The 25,974-nt window shown below is 35.8% G+C and overlaps 1 protein-coding gene and 1 long non-coding RNA gene across 14 annotated transcripts in view; one reads left to right on the top strand and one right to left on the bottom strand.

The window, feature by feature from the left end:
• The window catches only part of LOC107999277 (protein couch potato), a 159,538-nt gene that overhangs the window by 118,434 nt on the left and 15,130 nt on the right, over positions 1 to 25,974 (top strand). For 7 of the 13 annotated variants that reach the window (XM_062077302.1, XM_062077301.1, XM_062077297.1 and 4 more), the window contains 3 exons: positions 8,284 to 8,417; positions 13,498 to 13,706; positions 20,902 to 21,106. In XM_062077302.1, coding sequence (XP_061933286.1) covers positions 8,284 to 8,417; positions 13,498 to 13,706; positions 20,902 to 21,106 — 548 coding nt within the window. Of the gene's footprint in view, positions 1 to 8,283; positions 8,418 to 13,497; positions 17,705 to 20,901; positions 21,107 to 25,974 lie in introns of those variants that run through there. The other 6 variants (XM_062077307.1, XM_062077306.1, XR_009830591.1 and 3 more) reach the window with 5 other exon arrangements.
• LOC114577319 (uncharacterized) lies at positions 14,216 to 19,754 on the bottom strand. Its single transcript, XR_003697312.2, has 2 exons — positions 19,039 to 19,754; positions 14,216 to 15,024 (listed from the first exon to the last, which is right to left on the bottom strand). It is a non-coding gene; the product is annotated as an uncharacterized LOC114577319 (long non-coding RNA).

Below are 25,974 nucleotides of genomic sequence, written 5' to 3'. Positions count from 1 at the left end.
TTTCATTTTATAATTTTCAATTTTATTTTGTTAAATAATTTATATAAGATTTTATTTTGTTGGATAATTTATATAAGATAGGATTGTCGAGGATATCCTGCAGCAAGTAGCCATAACTTCTTTTTCTAATAAGCCTTTTTTTTTTCTTAACATCCGTTTGTTTGGAAGCCACCATTTCCAATTCTCGAGGTCCAAATTTATCGTTCGCCAAATTCGAAGCGAAATTCCCAGTTGTTGGTCGCCCGCTACGACTTTTTTGCTTTCCTTTTTTAATAACAAAATAACAAAATTACGGATAAAAAGCGATATTGTCCCCCAAAAAATTTAAATCTCCGTATATGAACTTTCGTCCAGTTTATCGTCCAGTTATTATTCCTAGACCACCAACGATGGGTAAATGATGGACAGTTTGTTCCGCATTTTTGTGAGAAATTGCGTGCAAATTTATGTGAGTTTATTCACGATACGAGAACATTGAATATAATTTATTCTTTCGTTATTTTCCCTCAAATTCTTTTGAAATCAGTACAAGATACAAAACTATACATTTTAAAAGAAACAAGAAACCGTGATTCTTTCAATATTACATGCAAATACTTGATTTATATAATCTCTCCAAGTTTTCCAAATTTTTAGAAAAATAGAAAAATTTTATTTTCGCGCGCGATGCAACACTCGAAACAATCCCGTTCAATGTTTCTCTAATTTCAACGGTTTGTTTAAAAATGTTTTTCCAACGAACGGGGGAGCAACACACGCGTTTATCGTGCTTTCATTACTTACGATGCGATGTACGGTGTGTATGCGGAATAATTTTCGTACAAAACCCATTTCCATAATTACAAAACTTCGCATCCGCGAATCTTTATTTCATATCTCGTAACGCGTCTTTTTCACTATACGTGCGTACGGATGGAACGAATGAACGCCAATTTGAATTTAAAAAACGCACATCCTACAAACAACGAAGATCCGAAAAGCTGGGAATTTCGGTTAATTTCTTTAACGAGACGAAGCGTCGAGAAGTGACGAAATTTCGATTAAAATCCTATTTTTTATTAAATCTCGCGTAATAAAGCAAAAGGATCTAAAAGATCCTTTTTTTTCTTCTCTTTATTTTTCAATTATCATATTCGAGAATTCGTGGAGAATTACTCGGTTCGCCGCGTTCGTTGGACGTAGCGTCGATAAAGCAGGGGAAACTTAGGAGTTGGCCGTTGGGTCAGCCTAAAAATCAATAAAGTGCAAGGTCCTGCCACGTACGAAATGCTACGGCTACACCTAAAAACCGTACAGGAGAAGGCGAAAATAATGTTTCCATTATTTTTATCGCCCTTCCTCGCCTCTCTGCTCGTCGAGAAATTATTTTTTCATTTTATCTTTTACCATATTTACAAATTTGAGACTTGTTAAAAATTGGTTTTATCCAATACACGCGTCCTTCGTCGTTAATTATTCGTCGTGAATAATATCGTTGCACTCGAGGAAGGAGATCACACGCGTCAAATAGAGCGAATTAATTGCAAAGTGTTTAAATAACGCCGCGAATGTCTGCCAAACAGATTTTCTGCTCTTGGAATAAATTTAAATTTATTCCACAACCGCATGAACACGTTCGCGATACAATGATCGAATGATTTATTTATTTCATAATAAAGGATAAACTCTAGAAAAAAAAAAAAGTTTTTTAAACGTTTCGAATTCTTGAACGGCGGCGTCATTGTTTTCCACATTGTTTTCGAGTGGAAACGTATACGTATCGCGCGCTTCAAACGACTTTATCGTTTCGATAAGTTACGCTCGTAAAATTGTTAGATATTAATTAAAAAAAAAAAAAAAAACGAAAAAAGTGGAAAATATACACAAAAGTGGTGTGGTGATAATGGTATAATATATGGAGGGAGATAATTTGCGATTGTGTCGATACGATTGACTGGGCTTGGAATCGTCTTGAGGATACGTCGAGCCGTGTTTCAGACGTGAACACCGAGTAAATTAATTCGAAACGTTTCGAGTCTACGCGAAGTAATTACGTAAAAAGTTGAGTTAATTTGAATAATTTGGTCGTTAAAGATAAATTATAATTTTCAAGATTCTTGAGAGAATAATTCTTGAGGAATTGAAATTAAATTGTAATTCGAGGGGAGGGGGGAGAATACGAGAGGTGAAGCTGTTGGAAGACGTAATTGTCCGGCACTCGAAAAATTAAATGGCGATTTGATTAATTCGTCGAATAAAATTGTCGACCAAAATCGTTTCGAAAATAGATCGATCACGATCCGCTCGTAAAAAGGGATGTATTGAAAGATATACGATCGTCGAGAGAGAAATAAATGTCGAAAAATTAATTATTTTGACATATATATATATATAAATATTCGACGATGAAGGAAACGAAAGTCGAATATCGATTTCGATATATAGATATAAAGAAAGTATTGGACAGAATTATGGAAAAAAAGAAGAAAACAATTATTTCTTATCTATTTAGAAATTAGAAAGTTGAAAAGTAAAGTAGATTAAAATGTAATTAAAAAAAAATAAAGAAGATAGAAAATTTCAATAATTATATATCGAAAATAAAATTTTCTATGCCGATAATAATTCGAAATAGATCGATCACGATTCGATCGTAAAAAAGGACGTATCGAAAAATATATGATTATCTAAAAGTAATTGTTTATAAATTAATTACTTGACATGTATAAATATTCAACGGAGGAGAGAAAGAAACGAAAGTCGAATTATCCGTAAAGAAACTCGTGATGAGTGTACAAAATTATAAAAAAAAAAAATACAATTATTTCTCACCCACTTAGAAGTGAGAAAAATAAATATATATTAAAATCTGGCAATTATCTGGAAGAAAAATTTCAAAATATAATTTTTATCGATCGCGATCGTATCGAAAGATAAATATTTTAAGAGTCGACTTTTCGAGATGTCCAACGTATTTTTCCGGGAAGGAAATGTTGCATTTATCAGGGCAGAGAATGAATCATGAAAAAAAAAAATAATAATAATAATTATTTCCTAGCTTCGCTTAGGAAAATCACTAATTAACGAAGCGCGATGCAGCCAGGTTGAACAACACGGATCTTCCTCGATTGATCGCAATGTTGTACAAATGCAACGTTTTTTCTTTTTCTTTTCCTTTCTTTTTTTTTTCCTTTTTTTTTTCCTTCTTTGCGCTGCCCATCCTGGATACGCTATCTTTCCCGGAGACTACTACTGGGCGCTATTAAAAATTCATAAAAGTGGCTCGTTAACAAGGCAGACTCGCTAACGACACGTAATTACCAGACTATTCGTTAACATTCAACCAAGAGATTTAATGAAAGTTAATAATAAGAAGGGAATTTAGATGAACTTCTATTATTTGCGTGTATATCAAAAAAGAGTCGCAAAGGATATTTCTTATCCTTTTTCTTTTTCTTCTTGTTAAAATCTTTTTGTTATTTTTTCTTTTTTTGAATCTCGTTTGACTCTGGAAATGGACGAGAAATTTCGATCGGAGCAGGAAAAAAAAAAGAAAGAAAGAAAGAAACGTGCGTCTTTGTTAAAAAAATTATTATTTTCCAACGTGAAAATAATAAATGGCAAAATGATGAATAAATCGAGGAGAAAGGGGATAAGTAAACCTGGCTAAGATTTCACGCGTGCGCAAATGTGATTTTAATTCACCAGCGCCTTGCAGGATAAAATACTAGGTTTAGAGATCGGCGTAGTTTATACACGCGGTTCTAATCGATATCACAATTCGGTATCTCTGATTTCACGGATCTAACGTTAACTGATTCAACAAACTTTCGATCCTTTTCAATTTTATCGATAGAATCTTTTATTCTACAGGAATAATCAATAATCAAATCGTCCATTCTGCGTTTATCATCAAACATCCTTTATCGATAAATTTCAGCAGCTCAAAAAGAAAATCATCAACAACCCCTTCGAGATATACTTTCATAATTCTTTATTAGATTCTCTCCGTTCCAAATTTAAAAATCGTTTATTCAAACAAACGAAACAAGGAACTTCGCTTCATCGAACCAACTCTCGCTCTTTATCCTCGATACGTACTTTCATAATTTTTAAATTTCACAATTCTTTCTCGGATCATATTTCGCCAACACTCTTTATCGATCGCTTCGTTTCATCCTCGTCAAACCGCCAACGCTCTTTGCCTCGTCTCATCGAGCTATACTTTCATACAATCCTGAAATTTCTCGAATCGAACGAATGACGAAAAACACATTCACCCTCGAACCTGATATACCTTGGTAAATCACGTGGATAAAGATGGATCAAGTTTTTCGCAAGTTGGAGCAAGGGAAAAGTAAAGCGTTTTTTTCAGCGGGAGGAAGACGATTAATCGTAAATTATGGAGGCCGGTTCGCTCTATATTTCTCGTGAAAGGGTATGAAAGGAGCGCGGTTGTTGCGCAACCGTGGCCATTCGGTGCAATCTCTCCGTGGAATAATTGCCGGTTCGTGACATATCGTCGGTCACGAGGAAGCAACGGTTCCGTGGAACTCGCCGATTTCCATTGATTTTTCGTGGGGACGGCGAGACGTTGCCCGTCTTTTTCTTCTTCTTCGATGCGAAACGTGTGCAAGTGTCGAGCATTTGTCGCTCTGGTTCAAGGCAGGGGGAGGAGCAAGGAGGAAGGTTTTAAAGGGGAACGATTTTCCGTGATCAGAGATTCATCATGCGCCTTTTTTTTTCTCTTGTTAATCAAATTGGTGAAATCTTGGTGTTTGGGATGAGCTTGAATTTGAAGGATTAAAGATTTGAATTAAAGCTCGGGCCAATAGAGTAAATTACATTGTCTGTAAATTAAAGAAGAAATGGGATTTGTGATCGAAACGTTATTTAAGTCGCTTTTCCAATAGGAATTGCTTTAGGAAATCTTAGATATCTTTGGTATTTTTGATGTAAGGGTTCTTGGAAATGAAATTTGAAAAATTGATCGATTGAACTAAAGAAGAAATAGGATTTCAGAGAAAAAATTCGTATCAAATGTCCCAATGAAAATTGTTTCTTAATATTTTTGATTTTCTTAAATATTTTTGATGGATAAAAGTTTTTGATTCGAAAGGAGGTATGAATTTTTCAAGGTGTTATTATTATTGTTTTTACACGATTTCACTGCTTGCTTCTTGATAAACGAAGGGATATCCAATTTTGATATCCAAGAAAAATTGAAAAGTTACCTAGCAGATAGATCCATAAAAAAAATTTAAATAATTATATTCGCATCGCATTCTCACGAAAATCTTGCTAATAATCAACCTATATTCAACGAGAAGCAAAATCTAAAAGATTAAAATCTGGCACGCGAGTGGGATGGGATTCTCGAGAAACACGCAGAATGATTCACCTATTTCGATTATCGTTGTTATAATCGTTACACTTGTATAATAAAAACATAAACTGTTTGCTTTTATCTAGCAAAAAAGAAAATTGGACCGATATTCGTAATGTCATAGCAATCAATCTTTTTTTTTTCCTTCTCTTTTGTTATCCCTATTCTCTCATCCAACTCGATCTTTACATCGTCACGATGAAAAAGAATCGATTTCTAATATCTATATCATCCATATTCATGAACATCTCAACAAAATTTCTCCTTTCCTCCCGTTTCATTTGCATCGAAAAACATCTCTTATGTACATAAAACCTTAATTAATATATATAATCGTTTCGCTCTTTCGAACTTATTTGGAAGAAAAAAGTATAGCCCTATTTCTCATACGAGCTCGCTCTCGTATTTTATCTCTATTTTTAAAAACAAAATTTAATCACTCGCGTAGCGAACAGAATAATTACGAATAATTCACGAGTGATTAAAATTCGAATTTCGAATTTCGCATATCGATACGTATATAACTTATTCACCAACCGCCATCTTGTATCTTATCGACCGTTTTTAAACGCTTCCCAGAATCAACGATCTCATATTCTTCCCCCTCCTTTACTCTATATGATCATCATGTTCGATGCAACTGTACACCGTTTAAGGCAGTTTCCCTGGAAAGAACAAACCTCGATTAGATGGCGCAGGAACTCGCGCGAATCGAAATGTAATAATAATTTTTTGATTAAAAATTGAAAATTGTACGATACATATTTATATACGTCTCCTCTTTTCATCGGAACGTGGACGATAGTAGTGTGTACGATCGCGCCGTGTCGCTGTTGTCAATTAGACCGTGCAACGTTTTGATTGGCTGCAATTGTTTCGCGATAATGGTTTCGATTGCACGTGTGTAATCCTCGGATGGAATGGAATTTGGTTACATTGATTGTCACGCGGAATCACGCGATTGTTAGAAACGAGAAGATTATTAAGATTGTTTCGAGATTTTCTAATAATAAGTTCGACAGTGAATTATCTCGAGGATTGTTGCGAACTAACCTATCTCGTTCGCTTTTACCATCGAACGATAACGACAATTTTTTTATTCTCAAATAGTAGTTTTCCATCTCTCTTTCCAAGAGTTTTATTTTTTCGATTAATCATTTTTTAAATTGATATATTAGAATTATCATTTCGTAATTTTTAAAATTGGTGAGAATTTTCACAAATGTTTCAACGATAAATACGCGTGTACTTTTATAATGATAAAACGATCGGTTTAATTTTCAATTTATCAATTTTTCTCGCGATCAAAAAATCAGCAACGTTTATTAATCGCGAAATTAAAGGTGGAAGAAAAAAAAATATCGGTTTAAAAATTAATCCGAGTAAATTGTAATTTTTTTCCTTTTTTTTTTTCTGTATTTTATTTTACGGGAAATGAATATGCTCCACTCCCGATTCGTATTGGGAAAATAAATCAACACCGAATGGTAAACAATCGAGGGAAACGCAAATCGATTAAATTCTCCAAATTTTCTCCAAATAGTAAAACTAGGGAAATCCACCGTTAATTATTTCCAATTTTTTCCGAAAACTTGAAATCAAGACAAAATCATGACATTTTGACATTTTGTTTCGTTGCACATGGACTATCGCTTACAACTACGGTAAGATAAAAATATTCGAATCCCAAATTTCAAATTAAAAATTTCTCCACTTTGCATACGTACGAGTTCCTACGCCATTGCGTCAAAGATAAGAGGAAACGTTTATTTTGATCGTTTACGAGTCTCTTTATACTTGATAAAGACTAGAGAAAAGATTATTCGTTTACTGTTAATTTTTTCCTCCATCGTTCGTTATTGTATGGAAGAATGAAGGAAGATGTAAGGAAACTCGCAAACGATCAAATCAATTATCCTCAATAAGTGTACAGATGTGATATCTCTGTCTGATTTCGACACCTTGATTTTCTCTAGCATTGGAAAAAAGCAGCGAACGGGGCATCACTCGAATTTTACAAACATCTCTCAAAGTAATAATTGTTAGTAACTATAATATACTTTTTTTTATAGAAAATCGAGCCTGCAAATTTTAATAAACGATTTTAATAGTAAAGAAACAAAATACTGTATAATATCCTCTCAATCAGAGTTGAAGCATTAATTGAAAAATTAATTAATTAAAATTTAAACTTTATTTAACTATTGCCCAAATGGTAGCCTAAATAGTAGCCTATTTCATTGATCACGATATTATTTCAATCAAAAGTAATCGTAAAATAAAAAAGAAGAAAAAAAAAATACGAAATTCATCATTTTGTCGGGTTTGTTAAAATGCTGGAATGATATTTATAATATTGGAATTTCGATTATCGGACGCCAATTAAACTCTCTTTTTATTATCCAAACGTTCTATCGTCTTCTCCAAACAGCATATTTTTATTTGCATTCCTTTACCTTCTTCTCCACGTATCGCGAATATCGAGGCTAATCATGAAAACGGAATCTCTTCGAAATCACGATGGATGAAATTTAGTTACAGAAACCCCTTATCCCATTATCCCAACGCGTTTCTCCCCCCTATTGGTCCCGATAATCGAGGTTCCATTGTAGTTATTACGATTGATAATCCTCGTTACACGACATAACCTCAAACCGAGTGTACGATACGTCTGTTCAAACGGTTTTTAATACCAAAAGTCCGACGACTTTTCGAAAATTTCGCTCGAGCCCAATTCCAAGAGATGATAAATACAACATAAAATAATAAATACGGAGAAAATCAGAGAAAATCGGTGATCGAGACGAGGGATATAAAAATAATAAATCGAATTCACCGAATCGTCGATCATCGTCGATATATTTCATTTCGAGAGATCGAAGGAAAACGCGTGTGTTTAATCGTGTGTTCTATTGCAGACCTAGGGAGCCCATTCTTCCCTGGTGGTCCTGAATTGTGGCACCATCCATTGGCGTACTCGACCGCTGGCGAATTACCAGGCACGCTGCAACACGCGACGCTGGTGCATCCGGCGTTACATCCTCAGGTCCCCGTACGTTCCTATCTTTGACTATCTGCAGACAAAGCTCTGGAGCCGCCGACGAGCGCCCCGATGCACGTTAGTGATACATGATCGTTATACTCGATTATTATACGATACATCATAGCAGGTAGACGCACGCATCTAGAAAGAGAGAAAGAGAGAGAGAGAGAGAGAACCAGCTTGACGAAATACACTGTTGCCGGATCGATCGCGGCAATCTTCTCGAGGAAGAATCGCGCTGATTCGCGTGAAATTCTTTCTTTTTTTTTTTTTTTGTTAGATGATGTTTAGCGTCGGCTGAACACTTGGAACTCGGTTGGGACGAATTTGGGATGAAGGGAATTTTTTGGGAAGATTGGGGTGTTTAGTTTTATTTTTGAAACTTAAACGACGTGATTTTAGTTATTACGTGGGAAATTTTGAGGGTGGAATTAATTGGAATGAATGGAAGTTTGAGATTACTTTCGAAACTTAATTGCGAATTGTGGTAAAAGGTGAGAAATTAAGATTTCGGTTGTTATGGAGAAATTTTGAGGATAGGATTAATTGTGTTCTTTGGAATATAAGGATTTTTTTTTTCAGAAAGATAATAAAAATTTAGAATGGCAATCATTTCGAGTACCATGAGAAATTTTGGAGTTGAATGTGACGCGTTTTATGAAAGCTGAAGATTTTAAAGGATGAGGAGATTTAAGATTTTACCAAGGTTGGAGTTAATTGCATCATGTAAAAGATTTTAAAAGGATGAGAACTTAATGTGTTCTATGGAAGGTGAAGATTCAAAGAAGAGAAGTAGGTTGTGTAGTTATTTTAAGAAATTTCAAAATCAAAATTTATTTGTTATACGTTCCATATTATCTAGAATTAGGAAATTTTAATTACTTTGGAATATTGTTGAATTAAAATTGATCACTGTGCAGAGTTCGTTAGAATTTTAAAAAAATTTTAAAGATTCTAATTACTATAAAAAACTTTCTTAATTAAATCTTGAACTCGAAAGAGAAAATTTATATTAGAAATAAACTCGAAATAAACAAAGTTTGTTCAAACAAACGAGGAAAGAATAATTTTGAATCGATAATAAAAACGAATAGAAAGTGATTCCACAATTTTTAGCCGATATACAAAGAAAAGAAACTTTGGCTCGATCGTAGTTGATATATAGAGAACGAGTTTGAACTAAAGTTCGTGTATTGCGATTACTGTAGCTTTGTTCTTTTTTTTTTTAATGTAGTAAAATTTTTTAACACAAGCGTCAATTTCGACACTTGTTATTCTATAAAAATGTGAAAATTCTAATTTATATTAATCCGCTGCATCATTTCCGATCTTTCAACTAATTGACGACTCCACTAATTGATTAATCTTCGAAGTGATACCAAATGATAATTATATTTTGATACTGCAATCTCTCTTTACAAAAACTATATAATCATGGAAAAATTTTCACAATTTCAAATTAATTCAAAAATTACATAATCTCGTCCAAAAACAAAAATTTTTTCACAAAGCTCGCGTATTCCAACGAATCTAACGTTCTACAAATCTCTCCAAAAGCGTAACCTCGTCCGAAAAAAAAAAATTCTATCCAATTAAATTAATTCAAAAAATCACAATACAACTTCAAAAGCAAAAAGTTTCACAAAATAATATATCCCCAAAAACTATACAATCTTCGAAGAGCGCGAAATCAAAAAAAAAAGAAATTTTCTCTAAAAACCCGAAATCAAAGAAAATGAGAATGGCAATGGTTCGATCACCAGCACGAGGATATCGATTTTCAACACCGTCTAAACCTTCCAAAGCACAAGTTAATTACTTGGCTGAGTTAATTATCGCGACTATCAAGCCCATCGTAAATAAGAAGGAATTGTTTCTTCGTTCCTCCTCCTCCTCCTCCTCTTTTCTTCTTCTTTTATATTTCTATCATTTCCTTTCTCCATTCCATTCGTTTTTCTCTCCTTGTATCGTGCAAATTTTCAACGGAACGTAGCCTCTGCCCCGGTTACAACCGGCGGCAACGATGCTGGTACAACCGGGTACGAATTGGGGAAACAGCCAGCAGCTATTGATTTTTAATATCAGCCTAGTTCTGTGCCAGGTTCACGCGGGTACCTATCACGCACCAGCCACGTATCCCACACTTTTTCTCCCTTTTTCTCGCTGTAACTAACTTTTTCTTTTTCTTCTTTTTTCTATTGATAACGCGTGAGAAAGAGAGAGAGAGAGAGAGAATCGCTTGATCGATCGAGGAATATTTTTCGCGGTGAAAAATAAAAGGATTGGTATATAAATTAAAGAAATGTCTGGGAATGTTTTAAATCGGGACACGAGTTTGTTTGCTTTTTTTTATTTTTCGTTTTTTTGTCTCTCTCTCTCTCTTTTTCTTCGAGGAAAAATTTAGTAAGATGATTTTTAATATCGTGATAAGTGTTTGATAATGGAACTCAATTTTTGTTTAAGAAGGAACTTTTTAATTTTTAATTTTGGAATTGATCGTGATGCGTTCGTTGGAAGAGAATTGTGAATTTTAATTATTTCAGTATTGTGAGATGTTGTGGAGATTTTGGAGATCGAAAGCTTTTAGAAAGGTGAATCGAGAAAGAACACACGTTTTGAATATACGTTTCCTCGATTGATTCGGCTTGGAGAGAAATCTGTTTTCTTTAAAATCTTTAGTTCGATCCACTAATGATTATTTATAATAATCCTCGATTCGGTATGAAACGAAAATTCAAAATATTAAAGACGTAGAATAATCGTTTTTATCGAGTTTAAAAAGGAAGAGAATCGAACGGGAGGACAAGAGAGCTTTTAGATCGAGCTTTCGATGGAAGCCTCGTCTTCGAATCAATGGCACCGTTAATTTGAAAATCTTGTATCGCTTAATCGCCCAATAATCGTGAAATAATTGCGCGCGATAAAACAAATCTCCAATTAAAACGATCTAATGGAATAATTCCATTCCGAGTCGTTTCGCAATTAAAACCGACAATTTCGGAAGGGAAAGGAAAAATAATGGATAAAAATCGCGTAAGAAAAAAGAGGAAAGAGAAAGAGACACAATTTTTTAAAAATTGTTCGTCTTCCCTTTTTGAATTAAACAAAGATGGACGGTTTACTAAAAGGCGATTCGTAATATTATACGGATAAATATTGACGTTTATTTAATTCTTTAATCCAAAAGAGGGGAAGCATCCGGTGGAAACCAGCCATTTCAGCCGCTTGTAAATACCACTATTTTCCTCCGCTGGAAATAAAAATGTTCCGCGGAATCCACTTGACGTGATAATGAGGCGGAAGCTCGGCTAAATAGAGAATATTTCACTCGCCAACTTCGCATTCTGCGCTTTCACCAGAACAGAGTTTCCACAGCGACTCGAGATTTTCCTAATTCCGTTTCTGTTCCGTGACATTCCGTAGAGAAGAGAGAGAGAGAGAGAGAGAGAATCGGTGTAAAAGGAAAATAGATGGAATCGTTCGAATCGAAAAGGATATAAAGGATACACGTGAAAATATTTTCCTTCTCGAATCCATCCATCGAGATTTCTTCTTTTTCGAGTACACACAGTTCAATTCTGATTGTATTTATCCCATTGGAAAAAATAAATACCTTAGATATTTTTATTGGAAAATTTCTTCTTTCTATTTGAAAATACTATTCGATACTTTCCAAAGATTTATCGAGTAAATCTCTTTCTCGAAAATTTTCTTTTCTTCATTTAGAGAAGCACGTTTCCAATTCAAAATATTTCTTCGAAAGAAAAAAAAAAAATTAATTTTCATCCACGAAAAGTTTCTGTACGAAACAAATTGTTACCATCGAATGATAAAGTCGCAACGTCGTGTTAACAATATTCTATCTCTAACGAATGGAAAAATATTACTTTTGGAGATGTAGGTCGTAAACGCGCGGTACGATGCAAAGAAAAAAAAAGAGAGACGGAGACAAACGTCGAAAGAAAGGAGAGTTGTCGATTTTGCAAACCGGCCACGACAAAAGAAAACGCAGCAACGGTGCGGCAATACAGGATATCCGAGGCAAGTAGCGCAATACGTAATTACACGGGCATTACTGTAACACCGATATATCGTGATGCGGAATTGCGACTTAATCGCGGTTACACGATGTGGGCTTGTATTGCTCGTTCGAGTAATAGAAATTTTTCCCCCTTTTGTATCACTATTACTTATTCGTAATATTCTTATTCTCGATTACAGAAGGGACTTGAAATAATTTGAAAAAAAAAATTATTCACTCGCGAAAATATTAATTTTACAATTGCCACTCGCAGGAAGAAAAAAGTATAGATTGAGGCACAATTTGTCACGGGGGAAGGAGAAGTGGTCATGGGCTCGCGCGCGCGCCCATTTACGAGCGAAAAAGTGATCCGCTTCACGGCCGTGAATCGTTCCATCATTAAATAAATAGCTAGCTTCTTGTAACGTTGCTGCAAATTATCCCCGCGTATATTTAACACGGTTCTTGCGTTAATTAATCCACGCTCCGTAACTCGGTCATGGACTCTAGTTCCTAGTTGCACGGCCTGCTGGCCTATGTCTCGTCGATTGCATCTGAATTATGCATCGGTATTGGACGATATTAACTCGTCGTTTGGGCAAATATTGGGAAAATTTCAAATTTACGTATGCCTTTTTTTTTCAGTGGAATTAACAATGGATGTCTCCGATTAACTTTCGTAACTATTCGATTTCTAAAAATTTCGACTTGAGTTGTTCATTATCGTTCCCAGAATTGTTAACTTGAAAAGGTGTTTAAATTTAAAGAAAATGATTTATAATCGAAATATTAATTCAAATCGTGCGTAAACAAAATATTTATTCTTTCTCTCTCTCGAACGTGTTCAAATCAAAGGAGAAGAAAATTGAAACTGCGACGAAAACTGCGACGTAGATATGTAAGAAACTCTTTTCTCCGTCTTTCATCGAAAAATGAAATCAATTAAACATTTTGTTTCTTTCGAAACGAAAGGAAAAAGTACATATAAGCTCCGAGTGACGGAACACGAATCAATCGATAGTTAGGGGATAACGATGAAAAATTGTTGTTTCTGTTTTCTTTTTGCAGGCGCCCATGTCTCTGCCGCATCCCACGACGCTGACGTCGATACACGCGTCGCTACCCCACTTCCTACCCTCGCCGGCACTGGCATCGCCGGTTGGTTCACCCTCGTCCCAACCGAACATAGCAGTGAGCAACGCGCCCTGTTCCACCCTCTTCGTGGCCAACCTCGGCCAATTCGTGTCCGAGCACGAGCTCAAGGATATCTTCAGCAGGTCAGAGAGCGTGCCATCACATCCTTTTTATCGATATTCGATTCACTCCGGATCTCGATTCTTCATCGATGCGGTGCTTTTTTTTTTCTTTTTCTTTAATAAACGAGATTTCTTCTTCACTCTAGAAATCTCCAGAGCTCTGCGCGTAATATATATATATATGCAGTCACGATTCCAAGTTTTGAATTCGAATTTACAGATGTTTGCATCTGTCAAGTTGCAAAACTGGGGGAGGATAATTATGAAGGGTTAATTTTATAAATGTATACAGATGGTGTGTTTGATGGTATGTTATTGCAGAATTCGAAATTCGTTGATATGATTGAAAACAATTTGGAATTGGATACTGTAGGTTAGATGCTTTATATTTCTTTCGATTTGAGGTTAGGTTATGAAATATATTAGTGAATTTTGTAAGAACAACAGTACAGTTCCAAATTGTTTCCGATACTTTTTGACAAACTAGGTCGAATATCGACCGATTTCGAATTTTAATAATAACATATATGCTGTTTGTTATTAAATTTTATTACTTTCACTGTAACAATCTCATCGAACCTATGATAATTTTCTGGCATGGTTTACACGCGTATTTTGGTATCTCTCCAACGAGTAACGTAAAATCGACGCTCGCAAAAATAAGAAAAGACTCGAAGGAGCCGAAATAACGGATTGGACCGTAATAAAATAGAGTATTAAAGCGCCAAAGTGACACAGGAATCGCGAAAACGATGGATTGAAATTTAGAAAAATATATCTTGGAATTGTTATTCTTTCATAAATTTCTAGGTTAAAACAAAGAAACTAGGTTTCTCACGCGATAAGTTTACACAAGGAAGTGAAACAATTATTTTCAGAGAAATGGCGGTTAATTTAAAGTTTTCATAATTTTCCGTATCGACTTGTCGCTGTAAGAAATTTAAATGAGAATTCTAATAGCTCTTTCAGCTTCAACTCGGAAATAATTAAACTTACTAAAGAAGACAGTCGATTTTTTTCTTCCTTTTTAAATTATTACGCTTCGTCAAAGGCAACAATACTTGATATTCAAATTCTTGAAATATATATAACTCTATCTTATTTTTCAAAAGAACGTGTCCATCTTTCTATTTATATGTATATATATAGATGTATAAAAATTCTTATTCTCTCTTCTTAAAATCTACGTTGAAATTGTAAAGTGAAAATTGGATGATTCGGCTCGGAACGTCTCAAGTTTTTGCGTTTGTACACGAATGATCCTTGGAGACCGAGGAAGAAGAAGAACTCGTGGCGAAAGCCGGCCGCTCGAATTTGTCCACCGGAACAAATTTCTCGTCTGAAAATGAAATTGGAAACGGCGGTTTGCTAAAATTGACTCGGTTACCGAGTTATGCTAATTGACGCGTGCGCGCGACTTTTGCCATCGCATACGTTACACCTCGTAAATTATAGTTTAGCAGTTTGGATCGGACAAAAATGATTAAATAATTCGTTCTCGTTGCTTGAAGTATATTCACGATTATTACTATTATTACTGTTAAATTGGAAAATTTTGATTTTAATCAAATCGATTCGAGTTAATTTGGAAATTGTTTTGGAAAATAGGAATCGAAAGATGGAAATTTATTTATTGGGGAGAGCGTGGTTTAACGGAGAAGCGGTTGATTAATCGATTCGATTCGAATTGTAAAAATTCGAGTTGATTTGAAAGAAGGATTAAGACGGTGTGGGATAATAAATATTTGGAGAAAGCGTGGTTTAATTCGATTAGGATAAAAATTCGTGCGTTAAAATTATTGTGGAAAATATGAATTGGAATGGAACCGTGGAATTTTTACCATTCGACTCGATTGTAAATTATAAATATAAATACTCGATAATTATTTTAAAAAAGAGGAATCACGATTGCAGAAAGTAGTAATTCATTGGAAGAAGCTTCGAAAAAATTATTCAAAAATGAATTTATAATTGATCGATTTGCTTTGAACGAAGCAAGAAAAATTAAATAACAAGAATTTGAACATCAACACGAGTGTTTATCCAGCTTCGATCGCTATCCAATGGCCTCTCTATCGTGCATAATCTCGAAAGCGTGCGACGAGATTTATTAGACCGAGCCAAATCAGTCAAACAACCGTGGCACGCCTCGTTGATTTTCAAAGTCTTTCTCTTCAAAATAGAAGCTCCATAAACGACACCGCTTGCCCGACCATTTTAATTCGTATTTTTTTTCATCTCAGCTTCGCGAGTACGAATCCTCTTCTCCTCCTCCTTTTCCTCCCCGTCGAGACTCGTCGTCGCGAAAAAATTTTCACAAATTTTTCCCACTCGAAACAAACTCGAAATTCTTCGAACGAAACGATGAAGAGAGATGGAGCGAAAATGAATTTCGAGAATCGGGGTAAAAGATTAATCCGAGATTTGAATTTTCGAATCCACGTTCGAAAAGTCTTGAGAAAGGATATTACGTCTCTGGCCGGATATCGTCATGGCCGCGTTGTAGCGAATATTATATTTTCGCGTGCTCCGCCATGCAGAACCTTCCCACGATTCGAAGCGGCTCCTCGGTGCAGCCGAGAAATTCTTTTCGACGAGTCTTATTCGTGAAACTGTTGCAATTTCCATTTGAGAATTAGAACGGTAGATGAGAAATGGAATATTCGTGTACGGTTGTTATTTAAAAAAATATAAGTATACTCTTGGCGGTAATAATATTTTATTAGAAATAAAATTTCAAAGATAAAGAATAATTGGCAATTAAACGTGTGTGTTTACGAAATTTTTCGATGAGAAAGTCTGTGAGCTGTTTTCACGCCTGCGCACGCTTTTAATCGTTCGTGAGAGAAATTGTTGAGAGGATATTAGATATCCCCGGCGCGGTAAACTCTCGAAGGATCAGGTAGTTTCGATGCTCCTAATTCCTAATTTATACGTAGCTTAAAATAACGCGCGCTTTGGATCCAGTTTATAAATTCTCGAATCTCCTCCAAATATACGTCGAAACTTGCGCGAAAATCACTTCTTTTCTGACTTGAAAAAAAAATAATAATAACAATTTTATCAAGTTTAAATAACGCAAGAGTATCAACCGAGTTTTAATTACGAAAAACCCGACCCGAGTCTTTCAAATATCACCGTGTTCCAATCGCGTGAAACGTGAATGCAAGAAGAAAGGAGAGCAAACGAGTAGCAAGTGTCTGCGGGACTTTTCATCTTGATGAAAATGTATCGGGCCGCGCGTTCGAATACAGCCAAAAATCGTACAGACAGGATACGTGCAGAGTTCTCTATTATCGACTCGGTTCAACGCGAATTCATACGTAACGATATTTTCTCATACTCGCGGAGCAAAAACACCTCTATCTTCGTTTCCGTCCTTCTTTTCGACCGATCTTGCAAATCGATCACCTTTGTATCTCTAACAACGAGATTAATTAATCTTTGGAAATTATACGTGCAATACGTTGTTTCGCTCATTCGATTCGACCATTCGATCAGATATCTTCGTCCGTGAGGATGAAGCGATTCGAGCGACCTCTCGCGAGAATATTTCTCTCAACGGGTGGACGATAACATTAATACAACGAGACTTTCACTCTCGATGTATTACTCGTTAATTTATCTCGTTTGTTGTACATTGTCGTGATACACGGTGAAGATATAAAGCTGGATGGAAAATCATTTTGGAATAATATTTTCGACTCGATCTGGGAGGGGGAAACAAAAGAGAGAGAAATTTCGTGAAAAAGAGGAAAATTGTGAGAGTGAATAAGAATCGAAGACGAGGATCGATGAGGAAGAGGAAAGAAAAATGGACGGTCGAGACGGGTTCTCACAACGGCTTCTATTGGCTCGCAGGTTATTTCGGCGCCGATGCAAAAGGGGAAATCGATAACGGACACGGTTGCGTCAGATACGGACGACTGACGTCATATCCAGTTCATTCATCGCGAGATAGAGAGAAGAAGCGTTGGCCCGCAGCTTCGCTTACACGGTGAATGGCGAGTTCATTTCTGGTACAGCCGGGGTGGCTCGACCCCGTTTACCCTTTGCAATTCTTATTTCAAACGAACGTCGATATCTCGCACGTCAATCGCCTTTTATCCCTTTTCTTCCCAAGCCTCTTTTTTTTTTTTTTTTTTCGTTTACTTCCACGCTATTTTTAAGATATGCTCGATTCTCGTTCTTATTCTTAGAGATATATTCGCCCATTTCGCCAAACAGCGGTGAATATAAGGCATTATTTATTTTTAAACACTGTAATTTCGATTGAATATTTAGAGATTTTTCGTTTTAGATATTAGAGAGGGTATATTGTATTTTTTTATCGTGTTTTATTTTTGGCAGTACGTTTGCAAAAATTGGAAAATTGGAAAATTTGGAAGACAGGAATGAGACGTATAAAGTTTTTCCCTCGAGTTCAAATAATAATTGCAATTGAAAGAAATTGATACATCCTTTCATTTGAATATTCGCACGAATGACTTGAAATATTTCTATCTTCCGTCCGCACAATTTGTGTTTGACATTTATTCATTCTGTAATTCAACTATATTGTTGCGGACAATGTAAATTAAGCTCGTTCCGAGCATTTCTACGGAAAGAGATGGAAAATTTGCATAATTATCTTATCAAAAATACCACTCGATTATCTGGTTGAAAACATAAATTAAAACGTGTATCAACGTGTATATCCATGCGGAATTAAAGGACGAATAAAATGAATAGAAAATATTACGGTTAACCGGGTCGAAATTAAATTTTTACATGTATATTCGGACCATAGTGCAATGAACTGGAAATGACAAATCTAGCATACCCGGTCTGGAAACAATTACGCGGCTACGAATTTAAGAGAACGATATAGGTCACCGCCGAATCAACCGCATTTCCTCTCTCTCTATATACGGTGCACACGCTCTAACGCGTCCTTAACCCTCTATAACTAGATTTTGGCTCGTTTACCAAAGAGGAAAGTGTAATTTGTTCACGATTTTTCAAATTTAATTACAAAATCTATTATGGATCAATTATGGATAAATGTTATTTCACGTTGAAATGAGAATTTCGTATTGACGAAATATCACGGTATGAAAATAAAATAAAACTCGAGTAATAAGAAAGTAAATACGTAACATTTAAATGATAAGATATTATAGAGGGTTAATATTCGGTTAAAATTCTTTAAATAGAAGGTGTCTCGATACAAGTAAGATTTCCTTTTTTGAGGAAATCGTTTACGAAATAATACGCTTTTTAATTTATTTCTATACATGTTTTGTTGAGACACCTTTTATATCGAAGAAACAATCAAAAGAGCTTATCACGTATTACAAAATATTGGATTTACCAAGTGCTTCTTTTGAAATCGAATAACAGCACTGCCTTCAAGAAATGTATATCACTGACATCCGCTAATTCATTTTTTGCCACCAGTTGTAGCTCGTAGTCGTAAGACGCACCTGTGCTAGTACCTGTAATTATCAGTATTGAAATATTTAGTGGCATTGATTAACACTCTGATATACACGCATAAAACACAGTAAATGCATCGCGAGAACAGCGAACGAGCATCAATGAAAACATATAACCGTTATAAAAGATTAAACTTTTAAACAATTTCACATATATGTTTACGAACGTTTAAATATTTAGTTATTCCATATATAACTTTGAATAATATCTTCTTGATAAACGGATTTCTATTTTATTAAATTTAATAAAATAAAAAGAGGTATTTATATAAATATATAATTATTTTCTACGTTACTTGCTTTGAACTTTTTGTTATTTCATCAAGGATTGATAACCATAACCTCAAACATTATTACATGCACTAGTTTACTGTTTCGCGTAAAAATAATATAAATATAAATATTTTAACACGAATATCGTTATTTACACGAGAATTTTAATATTTCAATCAAAATTTATCTTTAAATTATTATCTATTTTCACACGATTCAAAATATATAAAGTATATAGATAAATATTTCTACGCAAATAGGAATCAAACTAACCAGATGGCGTATCCATCGCGAATATCGTTAATAGAAACATCGTATACGTGAAATCAAAGTCGGAAATGGTCGTAAATCACGAGATAATTCGTGATAAATTTCTTTCGATTAAAGGTAAAAAAAAAAGAAAGCAGTGAAAGTATTTGTTAACTATAATAAATACTATACTATAATTGGAAAAAACGAAATTCGCAGCGGTTACACGGTACCTGGCAGAGTCGCGGTAAATCAAGCGTAATCGATATCGATACTTCCTCTAATAGCATAGTAACTATCGATCGATCGGGATATAAATTTCTCGATAATCGGTCTTCGTACACGCCAAACGAATTTAAATCCTGCTGAGAACGATGCAGTATAACGAATCAATACGCTTGTTCCGGTAATGTTCAAGTTGAATTTATAAATCATCGGAAGAAAGTTTTTTTTCCACTTTATTATTCTTTAATAAAATGTATTCGATAAATATTAAATCCTTTTTTATTCCACGAAATTGAATCAAAATAAGAACAAATACGAGTCACACGTTTAAAATAAAATTCAATATCCGAAATTAAATTTATTATTATAATTTGATTTATTGAAAATCAAGCTTTAATATTTTTAACTTGAGCGGTATTTGTATATCTATAATTGAACGATAGATCGTAAAATGGTAAGGAAATTTATTAGTTTCTTTTATCGTGAAAAAGTGGCATATTTTAGTTTCCTCCATATTTTATGTACACCTTGTTATGCACACACCAAAAGGCAAAACAGTAAATTAATTGAGCGCAACACTGGCTATATCATAAAGTAAGCACAACTCTTCCCTGTATATATTCTCATTAATCGTGCTTGTATAACCCTCGTGTAACAATCTCTAACAAACAGTATCACCTTTCTAACGACCAACAAAAATTTTCTACCTAACAGTATCGCCTTTCTAAAAAAAAAAATAAACAAAAAAAAAAAAAGAAAATGCTCCTTAAGAAACAATGTCACGATGCCTCGTCTCGCTGTTCAATCAGCGTCACCGAATTCCCGCCAATCATCAATACACAATCAACCAACGACCAAACGCATATCAAACGCATACGAATACACACACACACACACATATATATACACAGATACCCTTCTCTTTTGACCAGAGTACCGTCTGTCATAACTAACTAGAGCACGTATTGTACGCTTCTCTTATTTATGCACAGTTTTCCTGGTTTCTCCCGGCTTCGTATGCACACGAAGGGAGGGTCGCCAGTGGCCTTTGTCGAATATCAAGACGTTCGCTACGCGGCCCAGGCGATGGCCACTCTCCAAGGATCCTTTCTCCTCTCCTCCGACCGGGGAGCAATACGAATCGAATATGCAAAGTCAAAAATGGCCGAGGTGGGCTTTACAAATCTCTGGATCGAAGTAGGTTTCATTTTATGCTACGCTAGCCGCATACAAGACACCGTGTCAACGAAACGCAATCCCGACGAAAACGCAGCATCCCTGTGCGACACATTTACCCCCGATATATGTATATATATATAATCTTGTCTCGATTCTCATATCTCGTCTCGTATCATCATCGACGATCGTTCCTTCGCGTGATCACGATACATATCCGCACCTATTTCTTTCCTCTCCCTTTCCTCTCTCGGTCCTCTCTCGATCGAGGAAGGCATTGAGAGATCGCCATCGATGTCCTCTCGGACTCGATCATCGCTCGATCATCTCTCATCCCTTCGTTTTTCTTTTCTTTTCTTTTATCCCCTTGATCTCTCGTAGCACGAATTTTTCCTTTCTTTCTTTCTTCTTCTCTCCCTTCCATCGAAAAAAAAAAAAAAGAAAAACACTCCAACGAGACTCGCACAGATCTGCGTTTTCGTCGTTGAACATATATATACCGTGGGGAGTTGGATGATATGCCTCTGGAAGGAAACGAGGATTTTTTTACGTCTTTGCCACTTTTGCTCGCCCACTCCCTTTAAGAATGTCCCATTGAGACACAGGCTTTTTCTCTTTTTTTCCCCTATTCTCCTCTCCTGTCATTGGCATTTTGGGTGGCCCTGATGATCATGCTGCAAATTGGAGGGGGAATGATGATTTTTTTGCTCTTCTGAGAGAAGAGAGAGAGAGAGAAAGAGATAAGTGGATTTTAACAGAGATTCTTATATATCTCTTACGTTTGATTGGAATAGTATCCAGTGAGTATTCGATATCGTGGTATAATATTTTTTTCTCGCCATATATCGTCCCTTTAATTCTCTCCTTCCTCTTCTATATCTATTCCCCTTTTCTTAAATTCTAGTTGAAATACAGAGATACGATAATCTGCATCGAAAATCTCCAGCAAAGATAGAGAGATTATTCGTATTATTATTTTCTTTTTAAACAAAAATTTCCTCTCTCCCTTCGACACTTTTGACATTTCTTATATTTTTTACCTAAAAAGATATTCACGATCATTTCAGGATCAACCCTTCACCATTTAATGGCATTTAACAGCACGTAAATACATTTGTAAATATTTCTCCATTTCCACTTCAATATATATATATTTATGTACCTCTCAGAGGCATTTTAGCACAGCTCCCTGCTCCACCATTACAGTGGTCTCAGCTAAGTAAGCAGCCGATTTAAAGGCCAGCTGTTCGATCTCGTCCTTTTCCCTCCACGAGTCATCGATCCTCAGCTGAGTCCACTAGTAATCGCCAATTATCTTTTGCTAATCGCCTATGAATTGCGTGTCCTGCATCGTTTCTTTCTCTCCTTTTTCTTTCTTCTATTATCATTCTACTTTCCTCTCTCACCTTCGCAATTACGTTACGAGATTGTTTGGTTCTCACGTTTGGTGAATTCCGTAAGTTTCCTTTTTTTTTTTTAATTCGAGTTCGAAAATGTTCCCTCGGATGATCTTTTTACACGATTCGTGGAAAGTTTTTTTAAAACGAGATTTCATCGAGCGAAGGACATGTATTTGTTGCGAGCTGCGAAAATCTGTGTTTCATTGTTCGTAATAGCGTTGAGAATTTTACTTATTCAGTTGAGGAATAATAATAATAATAATGATTTGGCCCGATTTTAGAGTAATAAATAGAAAAGGAAAGGGTGAGAGTTTGTTAAGAAAATTGAAGTTTGAAATTTAAAATGAATCTAGAGACAGAAATAGAACGAGGCCTGTATATCTCGGTTACATTACATTGCTGTTCTATTCCTGTTTTGTTTCGTCTAATGCAAACTTCAATTGCTCGATTGCTTGCTGCAACTTGATAAAATAAGCGGTATTTTTCTACATTTATCTCTTTAAACGTTTATTTCCTTCTCTAAAAATTTAGTTCCAGTTGAAGTTGCTTCGATAAATAATTTGATAATTCGAATAATAATTACAATTATAATCGGGGATTATAATTTGTAGTTTGTAACACGAAAACCTACTGGATCGACTGTAATGGCCACGAGCAACACGCTGTTTCAATGAGTAAATTTCTTCCGGTAAACTTCATTCGAAATTTTTAACCGATTTTATTTTTTCGCTACTCCAATGGTGTTCTCGCAGAGTAGAATACGTCAACACAGCGCACCCCGTGAAAATTGAAATTCCATCGATCGATAACATTCGTACATTCTCGTATCGCTTAAAATTTGGAAAAAAAGGAAAACTTTTGGAAATGTCTCTCCAGTTCTAAGGGAAAAATTCCATTGTTTTGTATAATTTTGAATAATTTTTTATACAATCGTATAAAAAGATCGGATAAATATCATCCCTGCTGCCATTTTCCTTGTGTTATACTGCCTTGTATTCAAATTTTGCTCGATTTTCTTCTTCTTTTTCACCGCGTTTCCATTCGCTTGGCGTGCACAGTTTTTTCTCCGTCCTTTTTTTCTTCTTTCCTCCTCCTCCTTTTTCCCTTTCTTGCATTTTGTTTTCCCGGACGTGATCTTTTGATACGCGACACCTTTGCACCGCATCCTGCCCCGCTTTTCGCTTCGAGATCTTGTTGCTAGGAGCGAGATTCTCGGGGGAAGGTCGGATGTCTACGTTAAAACGATCGGCTAATTGCAGGTCGCGAATAATAAAGGAAAGTAGTTTCTTTTCACGGGTATTTTAAGAAAAAAGAACGCGTTAAAAAGCGCGTTTAAGCGCTTTCCCGAAAATTTTAATTCTAACTTTTGAGATGGTAATTTTGAGAAATATTTTTTTTTTCTTTTTGCATTCCGAATCACTTTTAAATCAGCAACGACGATCGGGAGAAAATTAATTAATACGAATAAAATAAAAGGAAAGCGAAGAAAGAAAGAAAGAATGCGGAATATCTTTGCAGAGAGTGGAAAATTTTTAAGATATTATTTCGAAATGAGTGGATATTCTCCTTCCATTCGTCCCGTATATCGATGATTAAAAATTATCGGGAAAAAAGAGGGAAGAAAAAAAGAAAAGCGCTTATTCCATCACGTTTGGGATTTTTATTTAAAATACCGCTCGCATTCGCGATAGAAGAAATAAATAAGAGGAATATCGAAGCTGCCATGCCTTATAACTGTGAAGCCAGATTTCTCGAGCACGGGTAATCGGATTATAGAAGTGGAAAAATCGAGCTGCAAACGGAAATAAAGATCAGAAAGAATCGTAGCAAAGATTCTGCCAGTAAATCTAAAATAAAGATAGCGTGCATCGTCACAGACTTGTACAATGACGTTCTCGTTACGTATACAACGTCTCTTTCTTCGTCCCTTTTCCTCCCCCCTCTCTCTGCGATCCCAATTTACAAAGAAATTCATCGCAGAAAGATTCCTACATTCCCTTCCTTTCCTCGAGTTGATATTTTTAATTGCACGAGTAATTTCCCAAAAATTCTGAAAGAAACGAAATTTATTATTCCTTCGAACGAATATTTATTTTATAATATCCTTGCTACGTAAAAAAGGAATAAATAAATAAATAAATAATTCTCAATTTCTACTCTTTCGAGCGTTGAAATTGATTAAACGTTAAATTTCCAAAATTAAACACGGTGCAAAGACTTTCGTGTCCACTCCCTTTAACAGTCTCCCTCCCAAGAAAAGCTCTCTTCGAAACAACGCAACGCTCGAGAACTGGAACAAGCTCGTCCCAAAGATATAGGTCGCGACACGCATCCATCGTTCTCGTGAAAATACGGCTCGATCGAGCAACACTTTCCCCCTCTCCCTCCCCTGCGAGAAATAAAAAGAGAAAGAAAGAAAGAGAGAGAGAGAAGCGGGTCAGAGATCGGCCGACCTTCCCCTCGTCGAAATTAGAAGGGATCGATAGTATTACGCTCGGGGGCCGAGGTGATTAACATTTGAACGCGTCGTCATTAATTCATCACGCTTGAAACCGGGAGCGATGTGGAGAGGCCGCCGAGATGGACGCCGCTGAAGGAATATCCGATGCGTTGGAAAATGCGCTCTTCTTACCTATTTCCCTCTCTCTTCTCTCTACCTCTCTCTCCCCTCCCGTGTCTCGCGAATCTCAATTCAGACCACCGTCCTGCACCTCCTTTCGTTCCTTCCTCGGGCCGTTCCAAGGATCCCCGAAAGCCAAGTTGCGAAAAAAGGGAAGGAAGAAAGAAAAAAGTGGAGAGAGAGAAAAAGAGAGGGAGAGCTTTTCAGCGAGTGTTCCGGATGAAGTCACGGTCTAATGAGGTACGTAAATTACCGAATGGCGAGGCGTCTTCTCTGCTCCTCGTCGGTTCCAAGTGGAGGGGGAAGAAATGTAGGTTGGCCGTTGCTTTCGTTGCCACGGGAGAATGACGGACTCGTGGAGAACTCAGCGCTGTAAATCGTGTTGCACCGTCGTTGTTGCTCACGAGTGAATTAGATGGGTCAGGTTGGTTTGTGGAGCTCGGGTTGTTTTCAGATTGACCTCTTCCTTTTTGAATTTTAACTCCAGACGTGTTTCTTTAATAATAATAATAATAAGGAGAGGAAAGACAGTTGGTAATATAATTCTGCTTGAGGCGATCATTTGAGAAAAGATCCCCCAAAAATCGATGCGAATTGGTTTAAAGTAAATTTGTATATGTTTCTCAGATTGCAGATTATTTGTTTTTCGAGGGGGAGAGTTGCAAACAAAATGGAAGACGGAGTGCATCCGCTAATGTATATTTGCCTGGTGTGTTGTACAGGATATGCTTATTATTTGGTTTTGAGGGATCCTTGAAAAAATATCGTGTGATTAAATCGGCACATGATTAAATCGAAAAGAGATCGGGAAATCTAATTTAATTTTTTAAAAAATTGTCGCAATTGTCGTATAAAATATATAAATATTA

Source organism: Apis cerana, linkage group LG7 (genome assembly GCF_029169275.1).
Source record: "Apis cerana isolate GH-2021 linkage group LG7, AcerK_1.0, whole genome shotgun sequence".
NCBI classification, from domain to species: Eukaryota; Metazoa; Arthropoda; class Insecta; order Hymenoptera; family Apidae; genus Apis; species Apis cerana.
This window is presented reverse-complemented; position numbering and strand designations above follow the sequence as displayed.